At 46.6% G+C, this 26906-nt stretch overlaps 1 protein-coding gene across 1 annotated transcript; it reads left to right on the forward strand.

Moving 5' to 3' along the window:
- Window positions 1-321: 321 nt before the first annotated feature.
- On the forward strand, window positions 322-24827 carry SCIMP (SLP adaptor and CSK interacting membrane protein). Its single transcript, XM_081217985.1, has 6 exons — window positions 322-356; window positions 16296-16419; window positions 18738-18801; window positions 21606-21679; window positions 23484-23672; window positions 24543-24827. The coding sequence occupies exons 1-5, from the start codon at window positions 336-338 to the stop codon at window positions 23657-23659; spliced, it is 459 nt and encodes a 152-aa protein (XP_081074111.1). The 5' UTR covers window positions 322-335; the 3' UTR covers window positions 23660-23672; window positions 24543-24827.
- Window positions 24828-26906: the final 2079 nt, after the last annotated feature.

Below are 26906 nucleotides of genomic sequence, written 5' to 3' on the forward strand. Positions count from 1 at the left end.
TAGGTTTATCAAGTTCACTGCATTACAGCTGAACACAGCCGTCCCAAAGGCTTAGCAAAATCGCTTATTGGATGAGTCAGTGAAACACAAACCAAGGAGTCACCACATTGGTAGCAGAAGATGAGTCTACGCACAGAAGCATTTATTCACTTTTCAAAAGATCATTGACAATTTGCTCTTAGAGAAGTTTTTGAGCCGCTAAGCTTTGGATCGACCCTAATAAGAAAGAACCTAGACTTTGCAAACAGACAGACCTGGGTTGAAGGTCCTTCCCGGGCTGTGCAGTGTTGATTCATGATGTAACCTCCCAGAGCCTCGATATTCTCACCTGTAAAATGGAGACAATAATCTTCCAGGTAAGTGAAGATGGGGTGAGATAAGGGCACCGGTTCCGGGCCCTAGTCCCCAGCAGCTGCTCCCTAATGGGATTTATCAGTTCTGTGGTGAGCAGCCAATTGTGTGCGTCCCCTCCCAATGCCAAGTCCAGTGACCCCTTTTGGTAGCTTGAAATTGGCCTCCGTGGGGATATTTACATCATGGAAATGAGCAAACACTACAAGCCAGGAATCTTTCTGTCTCCGGAGAGCCTGTTGTTAAACGTTTACCAGACATCCCAGGGCATCATCATTATGGCTGGGAATAATCATAACTTGTTCACCCCAGGCAGACACAATGCATGCCAGTTTGGCTCTTTTTACTGACGTGACCACTCATTTCAGTCAGCACAATCAAGCCCACCAAATGGTCGGTTGGCTTCCCCACCGCCGGCCCCCATTTCAGAGGTGGTGCTGTGGAAAGGCAACTGAGTCCAGGGGTCCGCTGGACCCATTTCTTGATGCAGCCTGTCACACACCCTCAGAAACAGGAGGCTCCCCTCGCCTCCCCGAGCAGAAGCTGGGTCAGCAGTGCCAGGGCTCCCGGGGCTTGTGAGAGCTGTTTTCCTTGTGGGATGGCATTGGTACACGTGAACTGGTTTCTCACCCAGGTCTGTCTCTGAGCCTGGGTGGAAGTCAGGCTCCTTTAGCTTTTCTGGAGCTCTGGGCTGCTCAGGGCAGGCTCATCTGTGGGGACGCCCCCCCGACCCTAACCCCCTCCACCCTGGGGCCTGATCCCTCCACCCCAGGACGTCCGCCAGTGGGACTTGCAGGAGCACAGGGGCAGCAAGAAGATTCTGGAAGGCCTCAGGAGTCAGCTTTCTTGGAAGAGGGATTGGTTGCCTGGTGACGGTGCCTGGGCTTCTCCCCGGTGGGCTGAGCAGAAAGGGGAAGTGTGGTCAGGCTGGCACTCATGGCTCGGGTGGGTGGAAAGCCTGTGGGCAAGGAACCACTTCTCCCCAGTTGCACTTGGCCACGACACTCAGAGCACTGCTGGTCCGTCAGCCGCTTACAGCTGGACCTCCTGCAACTTAGTAAGCACCTGGGCCTGTGTCAGTGCGAGTGACCACCTGGGCTTGGGCTGGGGGATTGTAGCCTAGGGCCTTGGGACGACCGCTGGGTGGGGCTGGAGAAACACTGGCCTTGAAGAGCCCACCCTGCTGATCCTGGCTGGGTGACCTCAGGATCACTTCACCTCCTTGGGCCTCCATCTCCTTGTGTGTATGGTGGGGCCATGAAGAGGCCTACTTCTCAGGATGAAATGACGTAATGACCGAGAGCGAGAGGTGTGTACTGCGAGAGGGTTGTTATCGGTCTCTGGATTCTGACGGCGAGTTTGGGTAACTGACCTGTGAGAGGACCCTAATTGGTCTGTGCTGGAGGCGGGGTGGGAGTTGAGGCATTGACTATGTGAACTCTGGGCTACATCTTGAAACCCGTGGATGAACACCACCAGCCTTGGTGTCTTTGTCACTGTGTCTCTGGCATTCAGGGATTTATCTTTAAGGCATCTTGCCTTTCAGAGGCCTCAAGGTCAAGGTGTGCTGGGCTGGGGTCAGATCTCAATTGAGCAGTCTGCTCTTGACCCCTGGAAAAAATTACTGCGGAGGAGACCTGGGTTCGGCTTTGTCCTTTTCCCTTCCACTTTCTCATGCATCAGTTGTCCCTAAAGCCACTCCCTTTCCTGGTCCCTTTGCATGGGTGGACCTCTGAGGAAGCATCAAAAGTGGGGATTCTTGGGGGCTTCCCTGGTGGCGCGGTGGTTGAGAGTCCGCCTGCCGATGCAGGGGACACGGGTTCGTGCCCCGGTCCGGGAAGATCCCACGTGCCGCGGAGCGGCTGGGCCCGTGAGCCATGGCCGCTGAGCCTGCGCGTCTGGAGCCTGTGCTCCACGGCGGGAGAGGCCACAACAGTGAGAGGCCCGCGTACCACAAAAAAAAAAAAAAAAAAAAGTGGGGATTCTTGAGCCTGGAGAAGACAAAGCCTGGGAGCTTCTTTTTTTTTTTTTTTTTTTTTTTTTTTTGCGGTACACGGGCCTCTCACTGCTATGGCCTCTCCCGTTGCGGAGCACAGGCTCCGGACACGCAGGCTCAGCGGCCATGGCTCAAGGGCCCAGCCGCTCCGCGGCATGTGGGATCTTCCCAGACCGGGGCACGAACCCGTGTCCCCTGGATTGGCAGGCGGACTCTCAACCACTGCGCCGCCAGGGAAGCCCTGGGAGCTTCTTTTTAATTTTTTTTTTTTTAGCATCTTTTTTTCCCTTTCTGAAAATTAGAAAACTGCCGAGCAATAGGGGAAACAATGACCCCAAATCCCACGACCTTACAATAATCACAGTAAAGAGTTTGCTGTCTTGCCTGCCAGTCTTTTTGTTCTCAGGTGTAGCTGTTTTGGAAAGTTATCTATGTTTTATTTTGATGTAAGTACGTTCTAGACATAGAAATACAGACGTCATCGCTGTCATCAGGCACCAGCCTCCCTGACCCCCTTCATCTACTTAACATGACACCAGCATTCCTGCCAAAGAGCCCCTGAGCGACAGGTTCAAGTTTCCCTCCACATTCTTAGAGCCAAACAAATAAGAAAAAGTAAGCAACAGCAAGAGGTGATTTAGTTGGACCCGGGGAAGGACTCCTGGGTTGTAGAAATTCTGGGATAAACTTACGAGGAAGCCTGAATGATCTGCAGCTCTGGAAGGCTCACATCACCCAGAATATCTCAAAGATACTAGAATATCAACCTATTTGGGAGCAGGGAGCAGAAGCTCTTATAAAATGTGATACCTAAATTTTTGAAACTGTGTTTGCTTTATGCCTCACAGCAAGGCTGGGTGGCAGGGCAAGAAAGAAGGATCCTACTCTCACACACTAAACAATCAAAATTCACTTTTCTGTGCTCTCTCCCAGCCATCTCCAGCCATATCCTCCAGTAATGCTATAAGATGGAGGGAAGCCCATTTTCAAATGTATTACTATTTTCTTTCCAAAAAAACTTTAAAAAATCAATGTAGGGGCTTCCCTGGTGGTGCAGTGGTTAAGAATCCACCTGCCAATGCAGGGGACATGGTTTCGAGCCCTGGTCCGGGAAGATCCCACATGCCATGGAGCAACTAAGCCCGTGCGCCACAACTACTGAGCCTGTGCTCTAGAGCCTGCGAGCCACAACTACTGAGCCCATGTGCCACAACTACTGAAGCCCATGAGCCTAGAGCCCGTGCTCCACAGCAAGAGAAGCCACTGCAGTGAGAAGCCCACACACTGCAACGAAGAGTAGCCCCTGCTCGCCGCAACTAGAGAAAGCCTGCGCGCAGCAACGAAGACCCAAGGCAGCCAAAAATGAAATAAATAAATAAATAAATAAATAAATAAATAAATATATAAAAATCAATGTTTAGGGCTTCCCTGGTGGCGCAGTGGTTAAGAATCCGCCTGCCAATGCAGGGGCCATGGGTTTGATCCCTGGTCCGGGAAGATTCCACATGCCACGGAGCAACTAAGCCCGTGTGCCACAACTACTGAGCCTGTGCTCTAGAGCCCGTGCTCCACAACAAGAGAAGCCACCGTAATGAGAAGCCTGTGTGCTGCAATGAACAGTAGCCCCTGCTCTCCGCAATTAGAGAAAGCCTGAGCACAGCAACGAAGGCCCAACGCAGCCAAAAATAAATAAATTAAATAAAGTTTTTAAAAAAAGAAATCAGTGTATACTACCACTGGCCCTGTGGGGGGGTCCGTTTCACTACAACTTTACCAGGATAGGATTTTGTGATTATCTTTCATTTTTTGCTAGCAAATAGATGTAGTTTCTAACTGTGGCCAGGGGAGCAATAAACTATGATGGGTGAATGTGTCAATATTTCAATGTGAAACAGAGTCAAGCCCTGTAATAAAATAAACCAGATGACAAGATTAATCTGAGAGCTGGTGTGATAAGCTGTCATACTGAAGGCAGCATGTGCAAAAAAGGATATGTTTGGCTTGCCTTCTCCTTCTTAGTTCTCTAGGCCTTATATTTAGCCTTTCACAGAAATGGAAGGATAGAGAGAGGGAGAAGAGAGGCTGAATTCCTTTTACTACACTGCCCTGCCCTTCCACAGCCACAGTTGGATTTTAAGTGGCCATCAACTATCCACATGGCCATTTCTGGTGCTGACAACAGTGAAGTGGCCAGGTGGGAACTTGGCCTCACTGAGCCTGGGCAGTGACAATCTGGGAACAAGAGGCGAATTCAGGCAAGCACTGCTCAAGCTGACTTGCAAGTGTAGCCTCGATATTGTCTACAATCTCCCAGACCCTTGAGATCTAGGTGGAGAGAAGCTCAAACCCTCATTCCATGCCCTGCGAAGTCCAAAGCCCTCCTACAGATTTCTGTGGGCTCCCCAGGAGGCCTCCACTTTCCCATGGCCAGCCCGGCTCTGAGCCCCTGTGGGTGAGCCTCTGTTCCATAGTGCACTGACCCAAGGATGAAACTCAGTCATTCCCTCACTCCCCACATCACCAAAACAAAACTGTGTACCAACGCATTGGCAGATGCAGTAGACTTTACTAAAGATTGGATGGGGGCCATAGGGGAAGTTTCTAATGCAGCAATGCAAACCACTGCAAAATGACATAATACAGCCCTGTTCTTAAAATGCCATTGACCCTTTGGCCACTCCATCCCTGATCATCTTCCACCAGATGCTTCTCCCACTTTCCAACCATTCAGCTGGCTTCCCTTCCTCTCCTCCTCCCATTCTCCCCCAGAACTCCAGACGCCCCCCTGCCCCAATACCCAGAGGAATTCAACAGTCTCCATCCAGTTCCTACCAGCAAACTTCATTCCCTGTCCAGCCAGCTAAGTGCTTGAAAGACAGCTCATTCTATTTTTTTTTTTTTTTTTTTTTTTTTTTTTTTTTTTTTTGCTGTACGCGGGCCTCTCACTGCGGTGGCCTCTCCCGTGGCGGAGCACAGGCTCCGGACGCGCAGGCCCAGCGGCCATGGCTCACGGGCCCAGCCTGTCCACGGCATGTGGGATCTTCCCGGACCGGGGCACGAACCCGCGTCCCCCGCATCGGCAGGCGGACGCCCAACCACTGCGCCACCAGGGAAGCCCTCATTCTATTTTTTATTTTTATTTTTTGATGATGTATAATTATCAATAAAGTGCCTAGGTCTTAAATGTACCATTCAGTACATTTGACAATTGCATAACAAGATGTAAACATTTCCATCACCTTGTGCCCTTTCCAACCAGATCCTTTCTGCCCCCATTGAAACCACTATTCTGATTTCTATCACAGTAGTTTAGTCTGTTCTTGAACTTCATACACAGAGACTCATACAGGTTGTACTCTTTCAAATGTGGCTTCTTTCACTTACTGTAATGTTGTCAGGATTCATCTATGCTGCTGTGTGTATCAGGAATTCATTTTTTAAAATTTCTGGGTAGCATTTCATTGTATGACTATACCAGCCTATTTATCCATTCTGCTGTTGAATTCCATTCTGTTTTTACACAGTGTTACAATGTTTGAGCTGACACCAGTAAGTAAGTATAGTAATGCCCAGATGGTAACCCTAAGAATTTGAGTGTGAGCAGGAGGGGCGAGGGGGGGACTTTCAACTGGGGGGAAAAATTAGAAAGTGGGGGGGAAGCTGAAGTTAATTTTAATAATACATTTTGCTTAACCCACTATATCCAAAATATTATCATTTCAACATGTAATTGAGATAAGCATTTATTAATGAAATTTTAAAATAATTTTATTTATTTTTTTATACAGCAGGTTGTTTATTAATAAGATCTTTTATGTTCTTCTTTCTGTACCAAATATTGAACTCCAGTGTGTATTTCACACTTATAGCACATCCCGGCATCGACTAGCCATCTAGCCAGTGCTCAGTGGAATAGCCTCACAGGGCCAGTGGCTGCTGTCTTGGACAGTGCAGGCCTCGGGCAGAGGGATTTGTGTCCAAGTCCACAAAGCCCTTAATAGCAAGGAGTGAGGAGCTGGATTCATATTCAGGTCTCCCCATCTTCCTGCTAAGCTGTTTACAAGTCTGCCTCTTCCCACAGAGACTTCTTCCAACTCCAACTTTCTGAAATTCTAATTCTCCCCCAACACATGCATTCTACCCACACCTTTTGGGACTCATGGCTATTTCAGATCATTTCTTTTTCATGAGAAAAACTCGAGTTTTTTAATACACAGGGCATGACCATTTTGAAATAAATTGGGGGGTTTACACTCAGGAAATGGGCTAGTATAGGTGAGAAAATGTTAGTTGGAGTGCATCGCGTGTCCTAAAGACATTTTGCGAAATGTGTTTTTGTTTTTTGGGTTTTTTTTTTTTTTTGGCTGCGTTGGGTCTTTGTTGCTGTGCGCAGGCTTTCTCTAGTTGCGGTGAGCGGGGGCTACTCTTCGTTGTGGTGCGCAAGCTTCTCATTGCAGTGGTTTCTCTTGTTGCGGAGCATGGGCCCTAGGCACGCGGGCTTCAGTAGTTGTGGCATGCAGCCTCAGTAGTTGTGGCACACTGGCTCAGTAGTTGTGGCACGTGGGCTCAGTAGTTGTGGCGCACAGGATTAATTGCTCGCAGCATGTGGGATCTTCCTGGGCCAGGGACTGAACCCATGTTCCCTGCATTGGCAGGCGGATTCTTAACCACTGCACCACCAGGGAAGCCCTGAAATGTGTTTTATTTATGTGAATATATGTGTAGCTGTCACACTGTAAATTCTACGTCTTAGAGGAACCTGGTTAAAGGAAAAAAAAAAGCAGATTCCGGAATAAACCCTAAATAAATAAACCTAAATAAATTAAACCTAAATAAATAAAGTCTCCAGAATTCCCTGTGATGGACAGTGAATGTGATTTCTGTCACTGAGTCCCCGGAAATGCCTTTTGGGGAAGTGAGAGTCAGAGCTGGGGTGGTGGTTGCTTTTAGCCTGCTCTCCTACCCTGACACTACCCAGAATCGAGTGCCTTAGGCTACTGGAGGACTCAGCAGAGACAAGAAAGAAGCTGCCACTCCACCCTGCAACGTCTGCCTGGCCTCGGCTTCCCAGCCAGCTGCTTGACGCCCACAGCCAAAGGCAGGAGGAGAGCAGGGAGCCTGCCCAAGGTCGCGTGTCCAGGTGAGGTGCTTTAGAATTAGGATGCCCAGTACTCGAATTTCAGACCCTGGATCCAAACCACCTACTGCTCTGCATCATTAGAGGGGAAGTCTGCCAACAGCAATGGCGGAGGAAAGAGGGGGAAAAGGCCGGGGCATCAGTCATTCAGTCGTATATTCTCAGATACGTATGGTGCGCCTACTGCGCTCCAGGTGATGTCCTAGGCACTAGAAAGAGTGGGAAAAGGAGCAGCCAGGCCCTTGCTCTCCTGGAGCTCACGGGCCAGTGTGGGAGACAGACAATGAACATCAAATAAGTCAACAGACAGCTGTTACAGTAAGAGTAGGCAGGCTCAGATGGAGGAAGAATGCATTTAGCATATTGATCATAACATATTGCGGGGAGGCAGGGATGTCTGCCCCTCCCCCAACCCGGCACCCCGCCTGTTGACTCTTCCTAATTCAGAGAGAATGGGAGCTTTCGGGTATGAGTTCTCAGCTTCCTGCCCCCACCCCAGTCTGGTTCCCCTGAGCAGCACAGCCCTCTCTCCACCCTTGTTCCGTTTCAAAAGTGGACTCTTCCATCTGGGCCCCTGAAGGTAGCTCCTGCTCTCTCTTCTATCCCTATATTTCATTTTGCCCTCTTTCCTGACACCTTCACAGTATATAAACACGCTGACTCTCTGCATTTTAAACAAACAAGCTCACTTTCCTTCCTTCTTGAAATTCAGGCTTCCCTTGCCTTCTGGGCTTTCATCAGGCTGACCAGAGCTCCCTTTAAGCTGTTATCAGAGGAGGGAATGAGATGCAGAGTCTGTCCTGAGGACAGGATGACTGAGGAGAAAGCGGGGGAGAGAGTGCAGGACACTGAGCTCTGGAGCGGGGAGCATCTGTGAAGCAGGGAGGGGCCCGACAAGCAGAGAGGACTATGGCCAGACAACAGGGTCTTCCTGGGTCTTGTCAGTCCGGTAGGAACTTCATTCCTATGTCATATTCGGTTATGACTATCCTCTAAGGACTCTGGATAGGATTCTAGGATGCCCCTGCTCCTGCCAGCGCCCTGGGGAAGGAATCCTGAGGCTCCACTCAAGTCATTCATACCCTAGTAAAAATCAGTTCCTCTTCCTCAGTGTCTGGCACACCCAGGCAAATGGAAAGTGGGGAGAGGAGGGAGCGTGGAACTTTGCTCTGAAGAGAGTGACTTGATGATGGAATTCCATCATCACTGTGACAAGCAAACAGGATAGGTCTTTGGGTTCAAGGAGTCTTTTTCTTTTTAATTTATTTATTTTATTCTTCGCTGCATTGGGTCTTCGTTGCTACCTGCGGGCTCTTCTCTGGTTGCGGCAAGCAGGGGCTACTCTTTGTTGTGGTGCACGGGCTTCTCATTGTGGTGGCTTCTCTTGTTGCGGAGCACGGGCTCTAGGTGCGTGGGCTTCAGTAGTTGTGGCATGGGGGCTCAGTAGTTGTGGCTCACAGGCTTTAGAGCTCAGGCTCAGTAGTTGTGGCACACGGGCTTAGTTGCTCCGTGGCATGTGGGATCTTCCCAGACCAGGGATCAAACCCGTGTCCCCTGCATTGGCAGGCAGATTCTTAACCACTGCACCACCAGGGAAGTCCAAGGAGTCTTTTTCAGTGCTTTCATTCTACTCGATTGCTGTTGCTACTGCCTATGAATGTTGCAGGGAACAAGCCTCCAGCTTCCTCACCTGCCCCAGCTGGGGGCTCTGCAGGCTGGCTGGATGCAGTGTTCCTCCCCGAGGTCTGAGAACCAATAGGAGTGCTTGTTAACAATGCTGATTCCCGAGTCCCACAACAGACCCACAAATCAGACCTGAGAGTAGATAGAATAGGGACATAGGACTCTGGTATCTGCATTTCAATACATTTCCCAAAGCTCTGGCTTGGTGGTCACAATTTAGGGCCCTGGGTTTGGCTTCCGACTTTTCCACTTACTAGATCTGTGACCTTAGGCAAGTTAATTGAACTCTTCTAAGTTTCTATTCTCTTATCTGTAAAATGGGATTATAATTATGACCTGCCTTATAGAGTGGTTGAACTCATGGTAAAGTAGCACATAATGTATGTTACTTTTCAAAAATGCATTTTCATATTGAGGTTCTTATGATTTGGAACAAGTCACAGCTAAAAGCTGAGGTCTTGTCAATATTGGAATTTCTTGACCGAGGGTTCTGCTTTCAGTTCTGTTATGGTAAAATGGGGGTGATAAGAACACCCCCCAACACCAGGTTATAATAAGGATTAAATGATAACATGTATGTCACTGGTTCTCAACATTGGCCTCCCATTAGAATCATCTGGAGAACTTTACTAAAACAAACAAACAAAACCCCAATCTCCAGGCTGCAGGTTGGGAACTTCCGATATTCCTCAAGTTCTTGCCCCAGCTCTGGGGCCACACTGGATCCTACCCTCTTCTGGTCTATACTGTACCATGGGCCCCCACTCTGGCTCACAGGGCCCTGCCTTATCTCTGAGTCCAAGTCCGGCCTTGAGAACCTTCATATGACCTCAGACTGGTCCAGCCCTGAACCATAGGTCAGCAGGTCCCAGGCCATGGGAGGGTGAGGACCTGAGTCCACAGTACAGGTGAGGTGTCCTGGCTGCCGGGAGGAGGTCAGGGAGCTGCAGGGCCTGACCTCAGTCTTGTCAACTGGGGGAGCATCTGGTGGACACCATAAATGGAAGAAGGAAGAGTAAGAGAACTATGGGAGCTGCTTTTAGTTATTAGCTATCAAGGGCCTTGGTGTATCAGACCCCAGGGCAAGAGCTTGAGGAATATCTGAAGTTCCCAACCTGCAGCCTGGCCACTGGGGTTTTGTTTGTTTGTTTTAGTAAAGTTCTCCAGATGATTCTAATGGGAGGCCAATGTTGAGAACCAGTGATATACATGTTATCACTTAATCCTTATTATAACCTGGTACTGGGGGTGTTCTTATTACCCCCATTTTACAGATAAAAATAGAGAATTCAGAGAGATTAAGCAATTTGCTAAAGGCAACACAGCTAGTCTAAGACTAGATTTAACTAGTCTAGTTAACTAGACTAGTTTAAGTCTAGATTGACTAATCTAAGATTGTAGCTCAGCTCTGTCTGATGCCAAAGTTTGTGCTCTTTTTACTCTGCCAGGCTGACACCAAGCTGATAAATGTTTCTTTTCATAAGAGACCCCCGTCTGTCCCCAGCCTTGTGGCAGGTCTCCACTGCTTCTTCACTGGGTCAGCAACATCGGGCACTCTGTGGTGGACTTCTGGTCAAAGATGGCAGAATTATCACTGACCTTTTTTCCTTCTGGAGACATCAATAGAAGGCAAAAAAAATGAAATTTTAAAATGTATAAACCCATGGAACAACTTTAACTAGAATCTTATTGCCGTATGAGGATGAAGTGATTCGTGTGGTGCCCCACTCACCCCAAGATGTCCACATCCCAATTCCTGCAACCTGTGAATATGTCAGATTACATGGCAAAGGGGAACTAAGGTTGTAGGTGCAATTGAGGTTGCTAATCAGCTGACCTGGAGATGGGGTGATGATCCTGGATTATCCAGGTGAGCCTAATGTAATCACAAGAGTTCTTGTAAGCAGGAGAGGGAGGCAAGGGGAGGTCACATGTGGCCAGGGAAGAACTGTCAGAGAGATGCAACATTGCTAGCTTTGAATATGGAGGAAGGGGCCACGAGCCAAGGAACACAAGTGGCCTCCAGAAGATGAAAAGAGCAAGGAACTGGCTTCTCTAGTGGAGCCTCCAGAAGGGACCCAACCCTGCCCATAGTTTGATTTTAGCCCAGTGGCATCATGCTGGTCTTCTGTCCTCCAGAGCTATAAGATAATACTTTTGTGTTGTTTTAAGCCACTGCATCTGTGGTAATTTGTTGGAGCAGCCATAGCAAACAAATACACTTTATTTCTAATGACTGCTGCTGCCTAGGCTCCCACCTCCCCCAGTGACATTTCAGTCCAATTCCAAAACTTTTAAGTTACTTTTGATTACTAAGCAGCCTCATTTCCGTTTTAAAAATTTAGTCATGCTCATTTAAAAACTTCCGTCTTGGGACTTCCCGATGGTCCAGCGGTTAAGACTCCACGCTCCCAATGCAGGGGGCCCAGGTTCGATCCCTGGTCAGGGAACTAGATCCCACATGCTGCAGCTAGGTGCCCACGTGCCATAACTAAGACCCGGCGCAGCCAAGTAAATAAAAATGAAAACTTCCCTCTTATCTTTGACTCAAAGCTCCCCCCTTTGCCCAAGGAGGGGAGTAGAGAGAGGAGTGAGGGCTGTCTCAGCTCCTTAGCTTCCCCGCATTTACTTCCCTGGTATGAGATTGAGGAGGAAAGACAGGGACAGACAGTTTTCCCCAGGAAGTCTCCCCTCACTGGGCCATTGCTGCTGATCAAGTTTGTGGTGTTGGGTGGAGACTCAACCCCTGGCCCTTGAGAGGTCCCCTGTGGTCCCTTGAGAGACTCAGCTGCATCTTTGGGCTGGCTGCCAGCATCCTTTCATGTAAACACCTCTTTGCCCCATGCTTCAGTAGCTCTCAGGAGGTCTGTGCCCCACAGCCTTATCTACTCCAGGCCTGGCAACACAGGTGGGATTCAGCTTCCATACCTTTCCAGGACCTGAACTTGACCATGAAGCCGTGACACACTCCCCACTGGCCATACTCCCTGCCATCTCTTCCCAGAGCTCCTGTCCCCTCTCTGGGGACACCCTGGCTATTAAACTAGCCTGGTCGTCCAGAGAACATCTAACTGGGAACGGGATGTGGTTCTCGTGGGCCCCCTCTCTCAGCTGCATTCTTCCAAGAAGACAAGCTCTTCTTGGTTCTGTTGAAAAGGCCTCTGCCAGCAGTCCATGAGGAAGAGTGCTATTTCTCTGATCTTAGATTGTGGGGAACTTGGGGCTTTCATTCTCAGCTGTGGGCCCTGATCATTCATTCTAAGGAATCCCTTGGGCCCTCACACCACCATATCACTACCACACCAGTGCTCCTTTCAAAGTAAGGTATCTTGACCCCCATTTGGCCTTTCCTTGATGATCTGGAGGCATCATAACTAACATCAACAGAGGAAGGCCCTGTGACACAGAGAGAAAGCGTTCCGCCCTCCCTCCTACCTGGGGCGGGTCATTTCACCTCTGTCTCAGGCCCCTGTCTAGAAACGGCTATGGTGGTGAGGATGAAATGAGGCAAGCAATGAGAAAGCACTTGCAGAATGCTTGGCGCACTGAACACATGTGAAACACCTGATGGCAATTCAAATCCATTCGATTTGTAAGAAAAAAACTGCAGAGTGCTTACCATTCTGCATAGTTCTGAAAAGTGACCCATAGTTTCACTTTTTGACATCATCCTACTTCCTCTTTCTTCCCCAAGAATCTGATGAGAATAAAATTTCTTTGAACTTGAAATCTGAACAATAGGAAGCTACGCTATATGGTTAACTGGCCCTTTTTTCAATGTTATCAAAGTAAATGCAAAAGTTAAAAAAATCAAGGAATTCAGAGGGTTTATAGTGAAAAGTCACAGCTGCCTGGTCTCCCACTTCCCTCCTCCCGTCCAGTCATACTCTTCAGATGCACAGCTTTTAACTCTATGTCCGGTTTCTATAGCTCTAAAGACTATGTTTATGTTTCTTGTTGGAGAAATCCTTCAAGAGTAAAAGAAAAAGACGAAGAGATAGAAAATATGAGGGAGTAAAAGAAAAAGATGAAGAGATAGAAAATATGAGGGGAAAATTAGACCTAGAACCAGGAGACATTTAAATAAGAGAAAAGAGAATGTGTCCATCAACAGATGAATGGATAAAGAAGATGTGGTATATATACACAATGCAATATTACTCAGCCATAAAAATGAATGAAATATCACCATTTGCCGCAACATGAGTGGACCTAGAGATTATCATACTAAGTGAAGGAAGTCATACAGAGAAAGACAAATATTATATGATATCACTTATATGCGGAATCTAAAAAAATAATACAAATGAACTTATTTACAAAACAGAAACAAACTCACAGACATAGAAAACAAACTTATGGCTACCAAAGGGGAAGGAGGAGAGGGATAAATTAGAAGTATGGGATTAACAGATACATACTACTATATATAAAGTAGATAAACAACAAGGATTTACTGTATAGCACAGGGAACTATATTCAACATCTTCTAATAGCCTATAATGGAAAAGAATCTGAAAAATAATATTTTATATATATATATGTATATATATATATATATAAAACTGAATCACTTTGCTGTGTACCTGAAACTAACACAGTATTGTAAATCAACTATAGTTCAATAGAAATAAATAAATAAGATAATGAGAAAATGGAGGGAAGAAGTTTCTGTCCATCTGTCTATCTATCCATCCATCCATCCATCCATCCATCATTCCATGTATCTATGTATCTATTTATCTAACTGGTTCCCTAGAGCTAAAGAAGGTGAGATTCCAATTTAGGTTTGAAGAACAAAGAGGCTGCCTTCTGATATGTGGCATCTTCTTAAGTCCAGTGCCCTTTGACCACACTGGGCTCTGCATAACCAAATTTCACAGGCCCCTGCTGAGAGCCAAGTTTCCATTCTCCACAGTCTTCCTTTTTCCCTTTGCTCTTCTTCCTCTCTTGCGTTCTTTTGTGCACCCTGAGAAGGTGATCTACAGGAAAACATCTGCTGAGTGCATGCTTTGTGGGGGTGATACTCTTCATTCCCTTAAGAGTGAATCCCCATCACATCGACCAACATCAATAAATGACAAAAACATAATGTTGAACAAAAAGTAAGCTGCAGAATCATGTTTATGGAAGAGTACTAGTTACACGTGATTGGTTTGCCACATATAACTTTCTGAATAGCCAAAGAACATTATATAGATCAAGCCAAACCTTCACAAAAGAAACGTTTGCAACTAAAAATCCAAATCGTTATATAACAACTTAATAAATGAAGACGCTACGCCAGGAATACAAACACATGTTTAAATAGTAAGCCAAGTCATTAGGTCTTTGTAGTAATAATGGCTTTAGCAGCAGCTTAATTTGGCCCCTGTTCCTTGGCCTCCTGCCTGGGTCCCCACTGACATTGTTAATAATAGCTCAAAAGCATGAATCAGAAATGGCAGTACATGAATATGCATGGGTGAGTTTCCATTGCCTAAATGGTGACACAGGAAGGTGATTCTCATTTAACCAGGACATGTCTGGATATCTCCCAGGCCTCAAGAATCTTTTTTTTTTTTTTTTGTCTGTGTCGTGTCTTCATTGCTATGCGCAGGCTTTCTCTAGTTGCGGCGAGTGGGGGCTGCTCTTTGTTGCGGTGCACGGGCTTCTCATTGCAGTGGCTTCTCCTGTAGTGGAGCACGGGCTCTAGGTGCCCAGGCTTCAGTAGTTGTGGTTCGCGGGCTCAGTAGTTGTGGCTCACGGGCTCTAGAGCTCAGGCTCAGTAGTTGTGGCACACGAGCTTAGTTGCTCCGCGGCATGTGGGATCCTCCCGGACCAGGGCTCGAACACATGTCCCCTGCATTGGCAGGCAGATTCTTAACCACTGCACCACCAGGAAAGCTCCAAGAATCATTTTTATTTTAACATCTAAATGAACTAGCAAAGTGTCCATTCCACAGATGAGTGGAGCCCAGCCCCGCCCCAAGATCTCCCTGAATTCCTGGAGGTCACTCCTAGGAGTCAACACTGCAGCCTGCTCCCCACCGTCACTTGGAGCCTGGCAGCTGCTGTTCTACTTGCCCGTGTGTCACCCCTGGCTTGAAAAACCACTACACACATGTCATTTCTCCCCAGGTTCTGTTTATACAAGCTTCTGTTGTCCAATTTTATTGAAGATTTGATGGGAAAAGACAATCACAGCATAGCATTTTACAGGCAACAATTGAAGACTGAATATTAGATGTAACTTTCCTACAAACGTATGGGTCATTTTCCACCAAGGGGACTTTCTACTGATGCTCCAACTTTCTGCTCTCTTCTTTTTTTTTTTTTCCTAGCTTTATTGAGATGTAATTGACACATAACATTGCATAACTTAAAGGCATACTACCTGTTGATTTGATACACTTACATATTGTATAATGATTACCCCCACAGTGTTATAGCTAACACCTCCATCACATCACAGAATTACTTTTTCTTTCTTGTGGGAAGAACATTTAAGACCTACTCTCTTCGTGACCTCTCCCTCTGCTCTGACCCTCTTCCCAGACTCTCCTCCTCTCTAGTCAGCCAGGCTTTAGCCCCCAAGTTCCTGTTACTAATCCAGTTTGCTTTGCATCTTTACTTTCTCCCTCTGACCATGCCTCACTCAAAGAGACCCATCAAGGTATTTTTCTAACCCCCACCTCAAAAACCAAAAAAGCTCTCAAAATTATATCTCCCCTTTTATGAATTAAGTCTATGTTGCCCCCTTCAATATTAAAACAACTGCAGAGAGTTATTGCTTTAAAGGGCATTTTCCCTTCCTGCTGCATGTTTAACAGTATAAGAAAGAACAGTGAATATGTCTACAGTTTCTAGAGTAACTAATAAGTACAAGTCTTACCTCTAATCTTTGTAAATTCCCTGTGAAGTAGTAGACAATATCACTCCCATATTGCAGATGAGGACACTGAGGCTTGGAGAAGGTTAAGTCACTTGCCTGAGGTCTCCTAGCTGCTAATCAGCAGGGTTTGACTGTGAACCAGTGCCTGCCTGGTCCCTAAGCAGATGCAACTGCACAACATGGTGGATAACTGCCCCCACCGCCCCAGGAAGCCTTTCACTTATGCCTCATTCCTCTGTCTCCATTCTTCTCAGGATCCCATGGCAATGGATTGGTGGAGGGACAATTTCTGGATCATCTTGGCTGTGGCCATCATCTTTGTCTGCGTGGGCCTGAGCATCTTCCTGTTCTGTGTCTGTAGATGTCTGTTTAGACAAGGTAACGACCATCTCGTTTGGGCAGGTGGAGGTAGGGAAGGGGAGAGGTGGTTATCAGCGTATTAGGGCTTCTTTAGGGCAAAAGATTAGTTCTGGGCCTGTATAGGCTGAACTCTGGATTTAGCATCATGCATTCTGGGTTTGAGTCCTAGCCCTGCCACTAATTTGTGTCTCTCAGCCTCAGTTTCCCCCTCTGCATAGTGAAGGGAGGGAGGTTACCTAATCTCCAAGAACTCTTCCAGCTCCAACGGTTTGGGTGAAAGCAGAATCTGTTTCAGGGCACACTGTGCACTAATGCTATCTCTCTTCAGTGTGGCTGCCAATCACAGCATCCTATCTCTGAGACTTGAAAGAGAGTACAAGTCCATGGAATGTCAAAAACTGTCTTGATTCCAAACATGTCAAGTTGTATACATGTTGCATACATGAAATACGTACAGCTTTTTGTATGGCAATCATTCCCCAATAAAGTGGTCTAAAAAATGTCTTGAGGCATGAAAAATGGATTCATTCCATGATCAACATGTTTGACCACTATGATTGCCTACTCTAAGACCATACTCTGAATTTTCTGGTATTACATCTGCCTCGGATAGAGGTTCTTAGCATTCTCGGACATAAATAAGCAGCTTCTTGGAGGATAAATGTAACTTTAGATGATCTACAAGTGGGTTTCTACTTTACCATTCATCTCCAGAAACATGAAACCCTTGATTCAATGGTGTGTTTTCTTGAGATCCTATCCCTTTACATAATGACTTAGGCCTGGAGTACACCTGGGGATGGTAAATACACTGAGAGGTACAGCCATCTTGCCCTGGGGCAACCTGGGCAGGCATCCCTCCATGATCAAGGCACTGTCCTCTCATTGCATCTGGACACAGCCTCAGAATCCTGCTGAACCAGTGCTGAAAGGTCAGGGCTGTTCAAGAAGTGAAAACTTTTTGTCATTCTTCTCAATCTCTTTTTAGAGATAAGAAAATTAAGGTTCAGAGACAGGCAGATCCTTGGTTGAGGTCTCCTAGGAATTGGTAGCAGAGTTGGAACCAGAACGCAGGTTCACTGGGCTGCCTGTTCAATGTCCTTTCCCCTCCACCCCTTGATGGTAATTAGTCTTTTTTTTTTTAATTAATTTATTTTTGCTGTGTTGCGTCTTCATTTCTGTGTGAGGGCTTTCTCTAGTTGTGGCAAGCGGGGGCCACTCTTCATCGCGGTGCGCGGGCCTCTCACTATCGCGGCCTCTTGTTGCGGAGCACAGGCTCCAGACGCGCAGGCTCAGTAGTCGTGGCTCACGGGCCTAGTTGCTCCGCGGCATGTGGGATCCTCCCAGACCAGGGCTCGAACCCGTGTCCCCTGCATTAGCAGGCAGATTCTCAACCACTGCGCCACCAGGGAAGCCCGGTAATTAGTCTTTTTTAATACAAAAAGTGTATTCTAGCCCCTATTTTTCTCTATACATTTTTAAAACATTTCATTTTTAGATATGGACAAAAATATGATCCTGAACAAAATCTTTACCTATTCTCTTTTAACTTGACCCACTCCTATTAACAAGCAGGTTATAATTAATAATAACTTATATGTCCAGCATGTCACAGTTTACAAACTGCTTTCCGCATGTCACAGTTTACAAACTGCTTTTCCCATTCTTTATCTCATTTCCTCCCAGCCATACTTTTGGCTGTTCACTCGACCAGTATTTCTGAATGCCAGCTACGTGCTAGGTAGATATAGTACTAGGCAATGAGGAAACAGGCACAGCCCACATTGGATAGTGCCTAGGCTCTGTGGTCAGACGGCCTGTGTAAAATTCTGGCTCTAGGACTTCCCTGGTGGTCCAGTGGTTAAGAATCCACCTGCCAATGCAGGGGACACGGGTTTGATCCCTGTTCCGGGAAGATCCCACATGCCGTGGGCAACTAAGCCCGCGAGCCACAACTACTGAGTCCACATGCTGCAACTACTGAAGCCTGCGCGCCTAGAGCCTGTGCTCCGCAAAAAGAGAAGCCACCATGAAGAGAAGCCCACGCACCACAACAGAGTAGCTCCCCCTTGTGGCAACTAGAGAAAGCCCGCATGCAGCAACGAAGATCCAACGCAGCCAAAATAAAATAAAATAAAACAAAATATAACTACATCTATAAGAAAAAAATTCTGGCTCTATCACTTATGAGCTCTGTGTCCCTAAGTCTGTTTCCTCTGGATGGCTCTTCTCCCACATGTCCTGAAACTGCCGGGGGTCTCTGATCTCTTCTAAAGTCTAAAAATCACAACTTTTGATAACTCTTCCTAAATGAATATGCTTATTTGTTTCCTTAGGCAAGAAATGGGAAATTGCCAAGCCCTTGAAACAAAAGCAGAGAGATGAAGAAACGATGTATGAGTAAGTGGGGGGGAACACTTCTGCTTTTTAATTTCAAGAACCACCTGTTCACTTCCATTCTTGTGCCTGTGCTAAGAAAGTGTGCTTTAAATCCCAAGGAAATATCGTGTCTGCCGACTCTCCCCACTGTAAGGGGAGAGACCTCAGGGCTTTGGGGGTGCAGGGCACCACCTGGCTCTCTCTGCTCTCCAAGTCCTCCCAAGTCTCGTCTAGTTTGATAGAGGTCACAGGTTGGGCGCTGTGTTCTGGGCCCACCACTCAGGGTTAGGTTTACCCTTCTTTTCTTTAGCTGGATTACAAGTAGAGTCTTCTAAAAGCTATTGTGCTGAATAAAAATATGCCATTTGCATTACTTTTGTATTTTCTGATATCTTTGAGGCTTTGTGATTGCTATCTCTGTGGGGGGGGGGAGTCCCCAAGACCACCCTTAGGCTGGATTATTTGCTAGAAGTACTCACAGGACCCAGAAAAGGTTATAGGTTATCACAGCGAAAGGATACTGATTAAACTCAGCAAAGGAAAAGGCACATAAGGTGGAGTCCAGGGCAGTTGTCCTCTTCCAGGGGAGTCACACGGACTGCACTTAATTCTCCCAACACTGATGTGTGAAGCATTGCCAACCAGAGAAGCTCACCCAAGCCTTGGTTTCTAGCGTTTTTAATCAGGGCAAGTCACAAAGGCAAGGAGGGCCTGCACGACCTACTTTAGCTAATTGTCTCCTGAGGCCAAACTGATACAGAAAGACCCAGGGTCCCTGGCAAACACAGCAGGCATTCACCATCAGTCACATTGTTAGCATAAACTATCTGGCTAGCCCAAGGCCCCTTAATACAAAGACACTCTTATCAGGCAGGATATTCCAAGGGTTTAGAGATTATCTCCCAGAAGGTGGTCAAGGGCCAGTCCTTTCTTTAAAACGTATGCACAGGGAATTTCATGGCGGTCCAGTGGTTGGGACTCTGTGCTTTCACTGCCGAGGACCTGGATTCAATCTCTGGTCAGGGAACTAGATCCTGCAAGCCACATGGTGTGGCCAAAAAAAATTTTTAAGTAAAAATTGTAATAAATAAATAATGTTTATTAAAAATACAAATAAATTAAAAAACAAAAATATAAAGTCATTCTAAAGTGACTTTCATTGGGGCTCAGGGGATTCAGCAAATAATCGATCTCTTCCCACCAGTTCTGATCCCCTTGAGGAGTCAGACAAATGTATCCTGCAGTTAGGTAACCAAAGTACTGCCTTTATTGAGGATAAAACTGGCATTGCAGAATGTGGCTCTTCTCCATGGCCAAGTTTGCTTCCTAATTCAAAACAGGCAAACTTTCCTGCATGGTACATAGGCAGTCCTGGACAGCCTCAGGTCTCCCCTACAGGGCAGGGCCCTTTCTCTGAATGGCGATGACTCAAGCAGAATATATGCTTTAGGCATTCAGGCCGGCTCTGGAGGAGAAAGTGGGAGAAGCTAGATTTTTCCCCAAGTCAGGTAAATGTCCCTCCTCTCCCGGGAAGAGCCACGGAGGGGTGGAGTGAGGTCACTGATGGCGCTCTAGCCACATGTCCCCTTCTCCACTCACCCCAGCAACGCTTCTGCATTCCAGGGGACTTAAGCACATACAGGAGGCCAAAACTCAGCTCAGAAGAATCTAGTACCAGTTTGGAAATCAGAGTACACAGAGGGGATGGGGGGTCTGGGTAAGGAAGCTTTCTTGGAGTCTATCTTTTTATTAAAACTTCTTACTGAAGTATAATATAAACAGAAAAGTACACATGGTAAGGGTACAACTCAATGAATTTCCACAAACTGAACAGAGCCGATAGGTGACACCCAGATCAAGAAACAAAATTACCAGCTCCTCAGCCCCATATATTCCCTTTCAGCCATCAAACCCCAAGGATAACCACTACCTGAAACAGTATAGGCTTGTTTTTCCTTGTTTTTTATGCTTCATATACATGGAATTAGACAGTATGTGTTATTGGTGTTCAGCTTCTTCTGCTCAGCCTTTTTTTGTGAGATTCATTGTGTGTAGTCGTAGACTGTTCATTCTTTTTTTTTTTTTTTTTTTGTGGTACGGGGGCCTCTCACTGCTGTGGCCTCTCCCGTCACGGAGCACAGGCTCCGGACGCACAGGCTCAGCGGCCATGGCTCACAGGCCTAGCCACTCCACAGCATGTGGGATCTTCCCAGACTGGGGCACGAACCCATGTCCCCTGCGTCGGCAGGCAGACTCTCAACCACTGCGCCACCAGGGAAGCCCTAGATTGTTCATTCTTATTGCCATAGAGTATTCCACTGTGGGAGTGAACCATGATGAATTTATCCATTCTACTGCTGATGGGCATTTGGGTAGCGTCCAGTTTGGGGCTGTTATGAATAACGCTGCTATGAACATTCTATAACGTATCTTTTGGTGATCAGCAGGATATATACCCAGTATTGCTGTCACATGGTGTGTGTACATTTAGCATTAGGAGTACATCTGTTTTTCAAATCAAAATACACCTGGTGCTTACCTCCCCCTTCTAATCCAGCTCAGATGGACCCAGGAAGATGAGCTCTAAGTTACAGTACTTCAACTCCCTTCCCTCAAATCCAGCTGGTCCCTGGGCTAAAGGAAATGGTTTCTTTAGAGTGCCAGTTACAAATGGGATACAAGACCTAGAAAGGGAAGGAAATGCTTCCAGTTTTCAGGGACCAAGATTTGAATGTTCAACTCTATCCACTTTCCTTGATGTTTTCTTTTAAATCAGGAGGCGTGGTCAAAACCAAACACTGACTCCTCTTCTTCCTCTCTTCCAGGAATGTTACCAGTCAATTCTCAGTTCAGTTACCCCCTCTGCCACCCAGGGGTGTGCTTTCTCCAGAAGTTGCCTGTGAGTGTATTTTGCTGATAACAGTCTCATTCAGGGTAGAATAATAAAGTTATCTTGGTGTTTAGTCAGCTTGGGCTGCCCATAAAACAATAACATGGACAATGTGGCTTAAACAACAGTAATTTTCTCACAGTTCTGGAGGCTAGAAGTCCAAGATCAAGGTGCCAGCCAATCTGGTTTCTGGTGAGGACTCTTCCAGGCTTGCAGATGGCTGCCTTCTCCCTGTGTCCTCACATGGAGGGGAGAGAGCTCTCTGGTGTCTCTTCTTATAAGGATACTAGTACTATTGGGTCAGGGCCAAACCCTTATGACCTTATTTAACCTTAATTACTTCCTTAGAGGCCCCATCTCTAAATATAACCACACTGGTGGTTAGAGCTTCACCATATGAATTTTGTGGGGACACACACATTCAATCTATAACACTGGAATTTGCAGATGGCAGCAACCTGTTTTAAAGAGATGAACTAAGTTTTAAGGGGGCAGAATAAGTACCAATGCTTCCAATATTCAATGTGTGAATTCATATTCAAATTCCAGCTTGCAGCATGGGTATAAAGGAACACTGGGCCTCTCAGACGTCCTATCAGAAAAACTCTGCCTGGTTCCCTTGACTGGAGTGTTCTTCCTTAAGCTGTATACAGAGCTGGCTTTACCGCACCTTTCAGGTGTCAGTTCAAATGTCACCACCTCAGTGAGGCCATTCCTGACCATCCTATATAAAGAAATCCTGCTAATTTTCCTTATGAGCCTTATGGCAATAATCCTAAATGGGCTTATTTAGTTATCCTTCATTTGTTCATTATCTATCTCCTCCATTATAATATAAACTCTAGGAAATAGGTGCCTTTCTTGTCTTATTCACCACTGTTTACCCACCACTAAGAACAGTGCCTGGAGCTTAGTAGATAATGGATGAAAATGTTTTAAATGAATGGATAAATCATAATATTAGCTAACATTTATTGAGCAGGCACTGTGTGTCAGGTCCCATGCTAGGCACTTTATAGGTACTATCTCATTTAATCCTCTCAATACCTATATGAGGCCGGTACATTATTATGTCCCTCTGACAGAAGAGGACACTGAGGCACAGAGAAGTTAAGCGACCTACTCATGGCCACACAGCTAGTGACTGCTGGACCCTGAAGATGAACTTGGATCTAACTGCAGAACTTTGCGTGAAATGAAATGGTGGTTGTTTTTCTGGTTCTCTTAGGAAAAGATGAGATTGCGGTGAGGCAGTTCCAGGCCCCACCAAAGGTGGAGCTGAGCTGTTTCACTATCTGTTTCCTACCACTTTAGTCCATTTGCTAAGTACCCATCCTCCACTAATTCCACCTTTTGAAAACACCACTGCCCACCTCCTTCTTAACAGAGGGATGGTGGACATGAGCAATTATAGATAGTTCTGGAAAGCAGTGTAAGTCACTGTGAGGGATGTGCCCAAAAGGAAGTATGGTTTGTATCACTTCCTTATGAGAATTAGTATCTATAAACACAACACTACTCATTTGGCTACTAGCTCTGCTCAGCTTCTTGTCTAAACTTCTGTTTCATGGTTCCTACTGCAGTGCAGTCAGGCACGGGAGTCAAGATGTCTGACCAATATTTGCCACTTACTCACTTGGGTGAGCCTGAGACTGTGTCATGTCTGGGCTTTAGTTTTCTCTTTAAAATGGGGATCTGGTCCACCAAGAAGTGGGAGGATCACCGAAACCCATGAAAATCATGCAGAGCCACTTGGTCAAAAATATATAAACACACAATAGCTTTGCATTTAATACCTTTTTGTGTATTCTAGCCCCACAGGAAACCCCAAGTTGGCCACCAGCTGCATACTCATCAGTAAATAAAGTTAGAAATAAGAAGACAATGGCTGTCCCAAGCTATATTGAGCCTGAAGATGACTATGATGACGTTGATAACCCTGCACATATGGAAAACCATCATCTTGAAACAACCGTTTCTTCTTTTTGACAAGCAGAAGAGGGTTCGTTCACACAGCTTATTTTAAACAGTCATGTTTAAAATAGAATGGTCGAAATTCAGTAGGTATCCAGGTCTGAAAGCCAGTGGTAATGGTACGGAGCTCTGTAAGATAAGCACTTCCTGAATCGTAGAAGAAGAAGCATCAGTGATCAGATAATCGCAGCCAGAGGAAAGACGCCCATGCTCAGCTCTGAGGAGTCAGGCCTTGAGCTTCTGCTGAGTGAGGTTCCAGGCGGGGGACCACTGGGTTCCACAGTCCCCACCCGTGAGCAAACGCTCAGTTCCCGGCACTCTTCCCCTGTTTGTGTGGTTCTAAGTGATCTTAAAACTTGGCATTTGATTGTACATAGCCTCCCAGGCTCCTATCCCCAGCACAGCCCTCATCAAGCACATGTCTTGCCCCCCCACACCCCATCTCCCACACTGAGCGGCTATGGGTGGTAGTTACAGCTAAGCGCTCTTGTGCACAAGCCACCCATCATGCCTTGTGTGTCCTTCAAGGGTGGGGGAGTGTTTTTGTTCTTGTGGACCCTCCCCACCTATACAATCCCAAACCCCAGGGCCTCTCTATGACGTCAGCCAAACTGACCACAGAGACCCAAGTTCCCAGCCAGGGTTCTTCCACTGCTTGCCAGCTGCACCATAACAACCAACAAAGAACAGAAGTCACCTTCCGGACCACAGGACAGAAGTTACCCATAGAGGTGTTCATTTTGTATATTGGGGGAGCTACAGGGAAAGTAGGTTCCCCCAGGAAAAATCATGGGGAACAGGAAAGAAAGGGGTGATTACGTGGCAGATTCAAGATGAGAGTTCAGGGGGCTAAATACCCTCCTCTGATATTTTCATTACTGTTTCCTCCCTTGTGTAGAGTTCAAGGCAAACAGCGTCAAGCCCCTCCCTGCCAGATCCCTGTCCCCGAGGGGCTAGGAGGCAGAAACTCCAATACAATATGCTGCAGCTAATGACATGCCCGGGGAGCTGGGCTGCTGTCCTGTTAAACAAGTGTCCTAAGGGGTCACCGAGGCCCACGTCAGCTTTGGAGGCCCCTGAACATCATCGGTTCCTTCAGGTTGATCTGCTAGGGCCTGAGGACTTGACACTTTCTAACCAAACTCACAAGATGCTGACTTCTAAGCGACCCCTGGGAAATCCAGCTAACAGGCTTGCAGGGAGAGCACCATGAATGGTGAAAAGGTGACCCTTGGACTGAGCTCCTCCTCAAGAGATGGAAAGTATGCTCCTGCCATATTTAAGCTTCCACCGTCAACCGCTGCAGGAGCAGTGGGGACGTGTCCTTCCTCCCAGCTCTCTCTTTCTAGACTCCAAGGAAACTTCCAGCGTCTTATAATGCCTCCTTTTAGGCCAGTGGTTCTCTAACTATGGCCTTAGGGAACTCCGGTATTCCGTGAGCCAAAGAGAGGACTCGTTTCTTAAATTACAGAAAAAAACAAAAAAAAAGAAGGCTAAAGGATAGAAGAGTTTCACATGTATGCTTTCCCCTCATAAATTGTCTGTAAACCATCCACATCTACACCAAAAGTTAACAAGTAAATACCAGATACGTGTTAATTCCTTCTTGGTTTCTGGCCACCGCCATCACCTGGTTCTCCTCCTGCCTGAATGGCCTGTCTCCGCCTTATTTGCAAGCCTGACTCCTTCTGAAGCCTCTCTTCAATGCCAGTCTTTCTCAGGGCCCTGTCCCTGTCCCCACCCTCATCTCGCTCCACACATTCATGAGTGACCTCACCGACACCCAGGGCCTCAGTTCCCCCTCTGTTATGAAGACTTCCAATCGCAGGCTCCAGCTGTGCTCTCTCCTCAGTTCCAGACCAAGTCGCCCCCAGGACATCTCCAGATGCCTCTCCCATAGGCCCCTCACAGTCAACCTACGTTGAAAAGAACTGATTACCTATCCCCACTTCCAAACTTCTGGTGCTCTGCTATCTTCTTCATTGCTGAAGTCAGAAACTAGCATATGCCTGGAGTCCTTCTCTCCAGTGTTCCCCACTTTCTGTTGATTGTGCCTCTCAAGTAGCTCTCTGATCAGTCCATGTTCTCCTTGGATGTTCCTAGGTCATTGCCAGCATTTGCCAATGGAACTTCAACAGCCTCCCAATTGGTCTCCTGTCCCTGGCGTCTCACCCTCCAATCCCCTTTCTACATGGCAGCCAGTGACTTTCTTAAGTGAACATCTGACCACTTCATTCCCCTGCTTAAATCTCTTCTTTACCCATTATCATCAGAAAAAGCCCAAACTCCTTAACTCTTGGGTTACAAGATTTGTCAGGCTCTGGTCACTGGTTATTTCCTGCCAACACTCTCCTTTCCCACCACTTTGCAACTGCACTCCACCAGCTTTTCGCTCCATCCACTTAAAATGACTTTGTCCGTGGCCTCTGTTGCCCCTGTGACTATGCACAGTACTGTCCCTTCGGTCTGGAACATTCTTCGCCACTTTACGATCCTTCCCATCTCTGCTTAGATCCTTACCTCACCACCCCGAATTTGGGTTTAGTGCCCTCTTAGAGGCTCCCCTCTCATAGCATTAGCTGTAGCTACCTGTTTACCTGTCTTTTCTCTCCACCAGACTAAAAGCAACGTGAGGACAGGAGCTGTGTCTCTCTTTTCCCCACTGTTTCTCTGTTCCTAGCACAGTGCCCAGGAACATTGTAGATGCTCAATAAGTATGCTGAATGATGATCAACTGAATGAATGAATGAACTCCTCTGGGATCCCACTGCTCCCCCTGTACTTGGCCCTAAAGAAACACTTCTAGCTCTTCATTATAATTGCCTAGTTACTTTTCCATCCTCCTTCCTAATCTGGGGGTTCTTTGGGGTGGAAGCTATCTGGCTCACTGTTATATTCCCAGTGTCCATCTCAAACCCTGGTACATAGTAGGCACTTAATAAATATTTGTTGAATGTTTATCATTAATGGAAAACCTACCAGTTTGACAAAAACAAATTATTTTTCTCTGGGTGTGTGTAACTTGGTTGAGATTTTATATAGGGCACCTGTAATAAAACCATGTTTTCTGCCAACAAAGTTGTTTCCAGTTTGGATGATATAATTCGATATATCAGGATTTCACAGGATCTTTCTTTTTTAATATTTATTTGGTTATTTATTTGGTTGCACCAGGTCTTAGTTGCATCACACAGGCTCCTTAGTTGCAGCTCCAGGGCTCCTTATTTGTGGCTCGCCGGCTCCTTAGTTGTGGCATGTTCTT

This window comes from Mesoplodon bidens, assembly GCF_964165515.1.
Source record: "Mesoplodon bidens genome assembly, chromosome: 19".
Lineage (NCBI taxonomy): Eukaryota > Metazoa > Chordata > Mammalia > Artiodactyla > Ziphiidae > Mesoplodon > Mesoplodon bidens.

What these genes read in the sequence shown, in the direction of transcription:
- SCIMP (XM_081217985.1), top strand. Translation starts at nt 336, where the DNA reads ATGGAGACAATAATCTTCCAG. An exon ending in TAGATGTCTGTTTAGACAAG is followed by an intron (nt 16,420 to 18,737) that starts GTAACGACCATC and finishes TTGTTTCCTTAG; the next exon opens with GCAAGAAATGGGAAATTGCC. An exon ending in GCTTTCTCCAGAAGTTGCCT is followed by an intron (nt 21,680 to 23,483) that starts GTGAGTGTATTT and finishes TGTGTATTCTAG; the next exon opens with CCCCACAGGAAACCCCAAGT.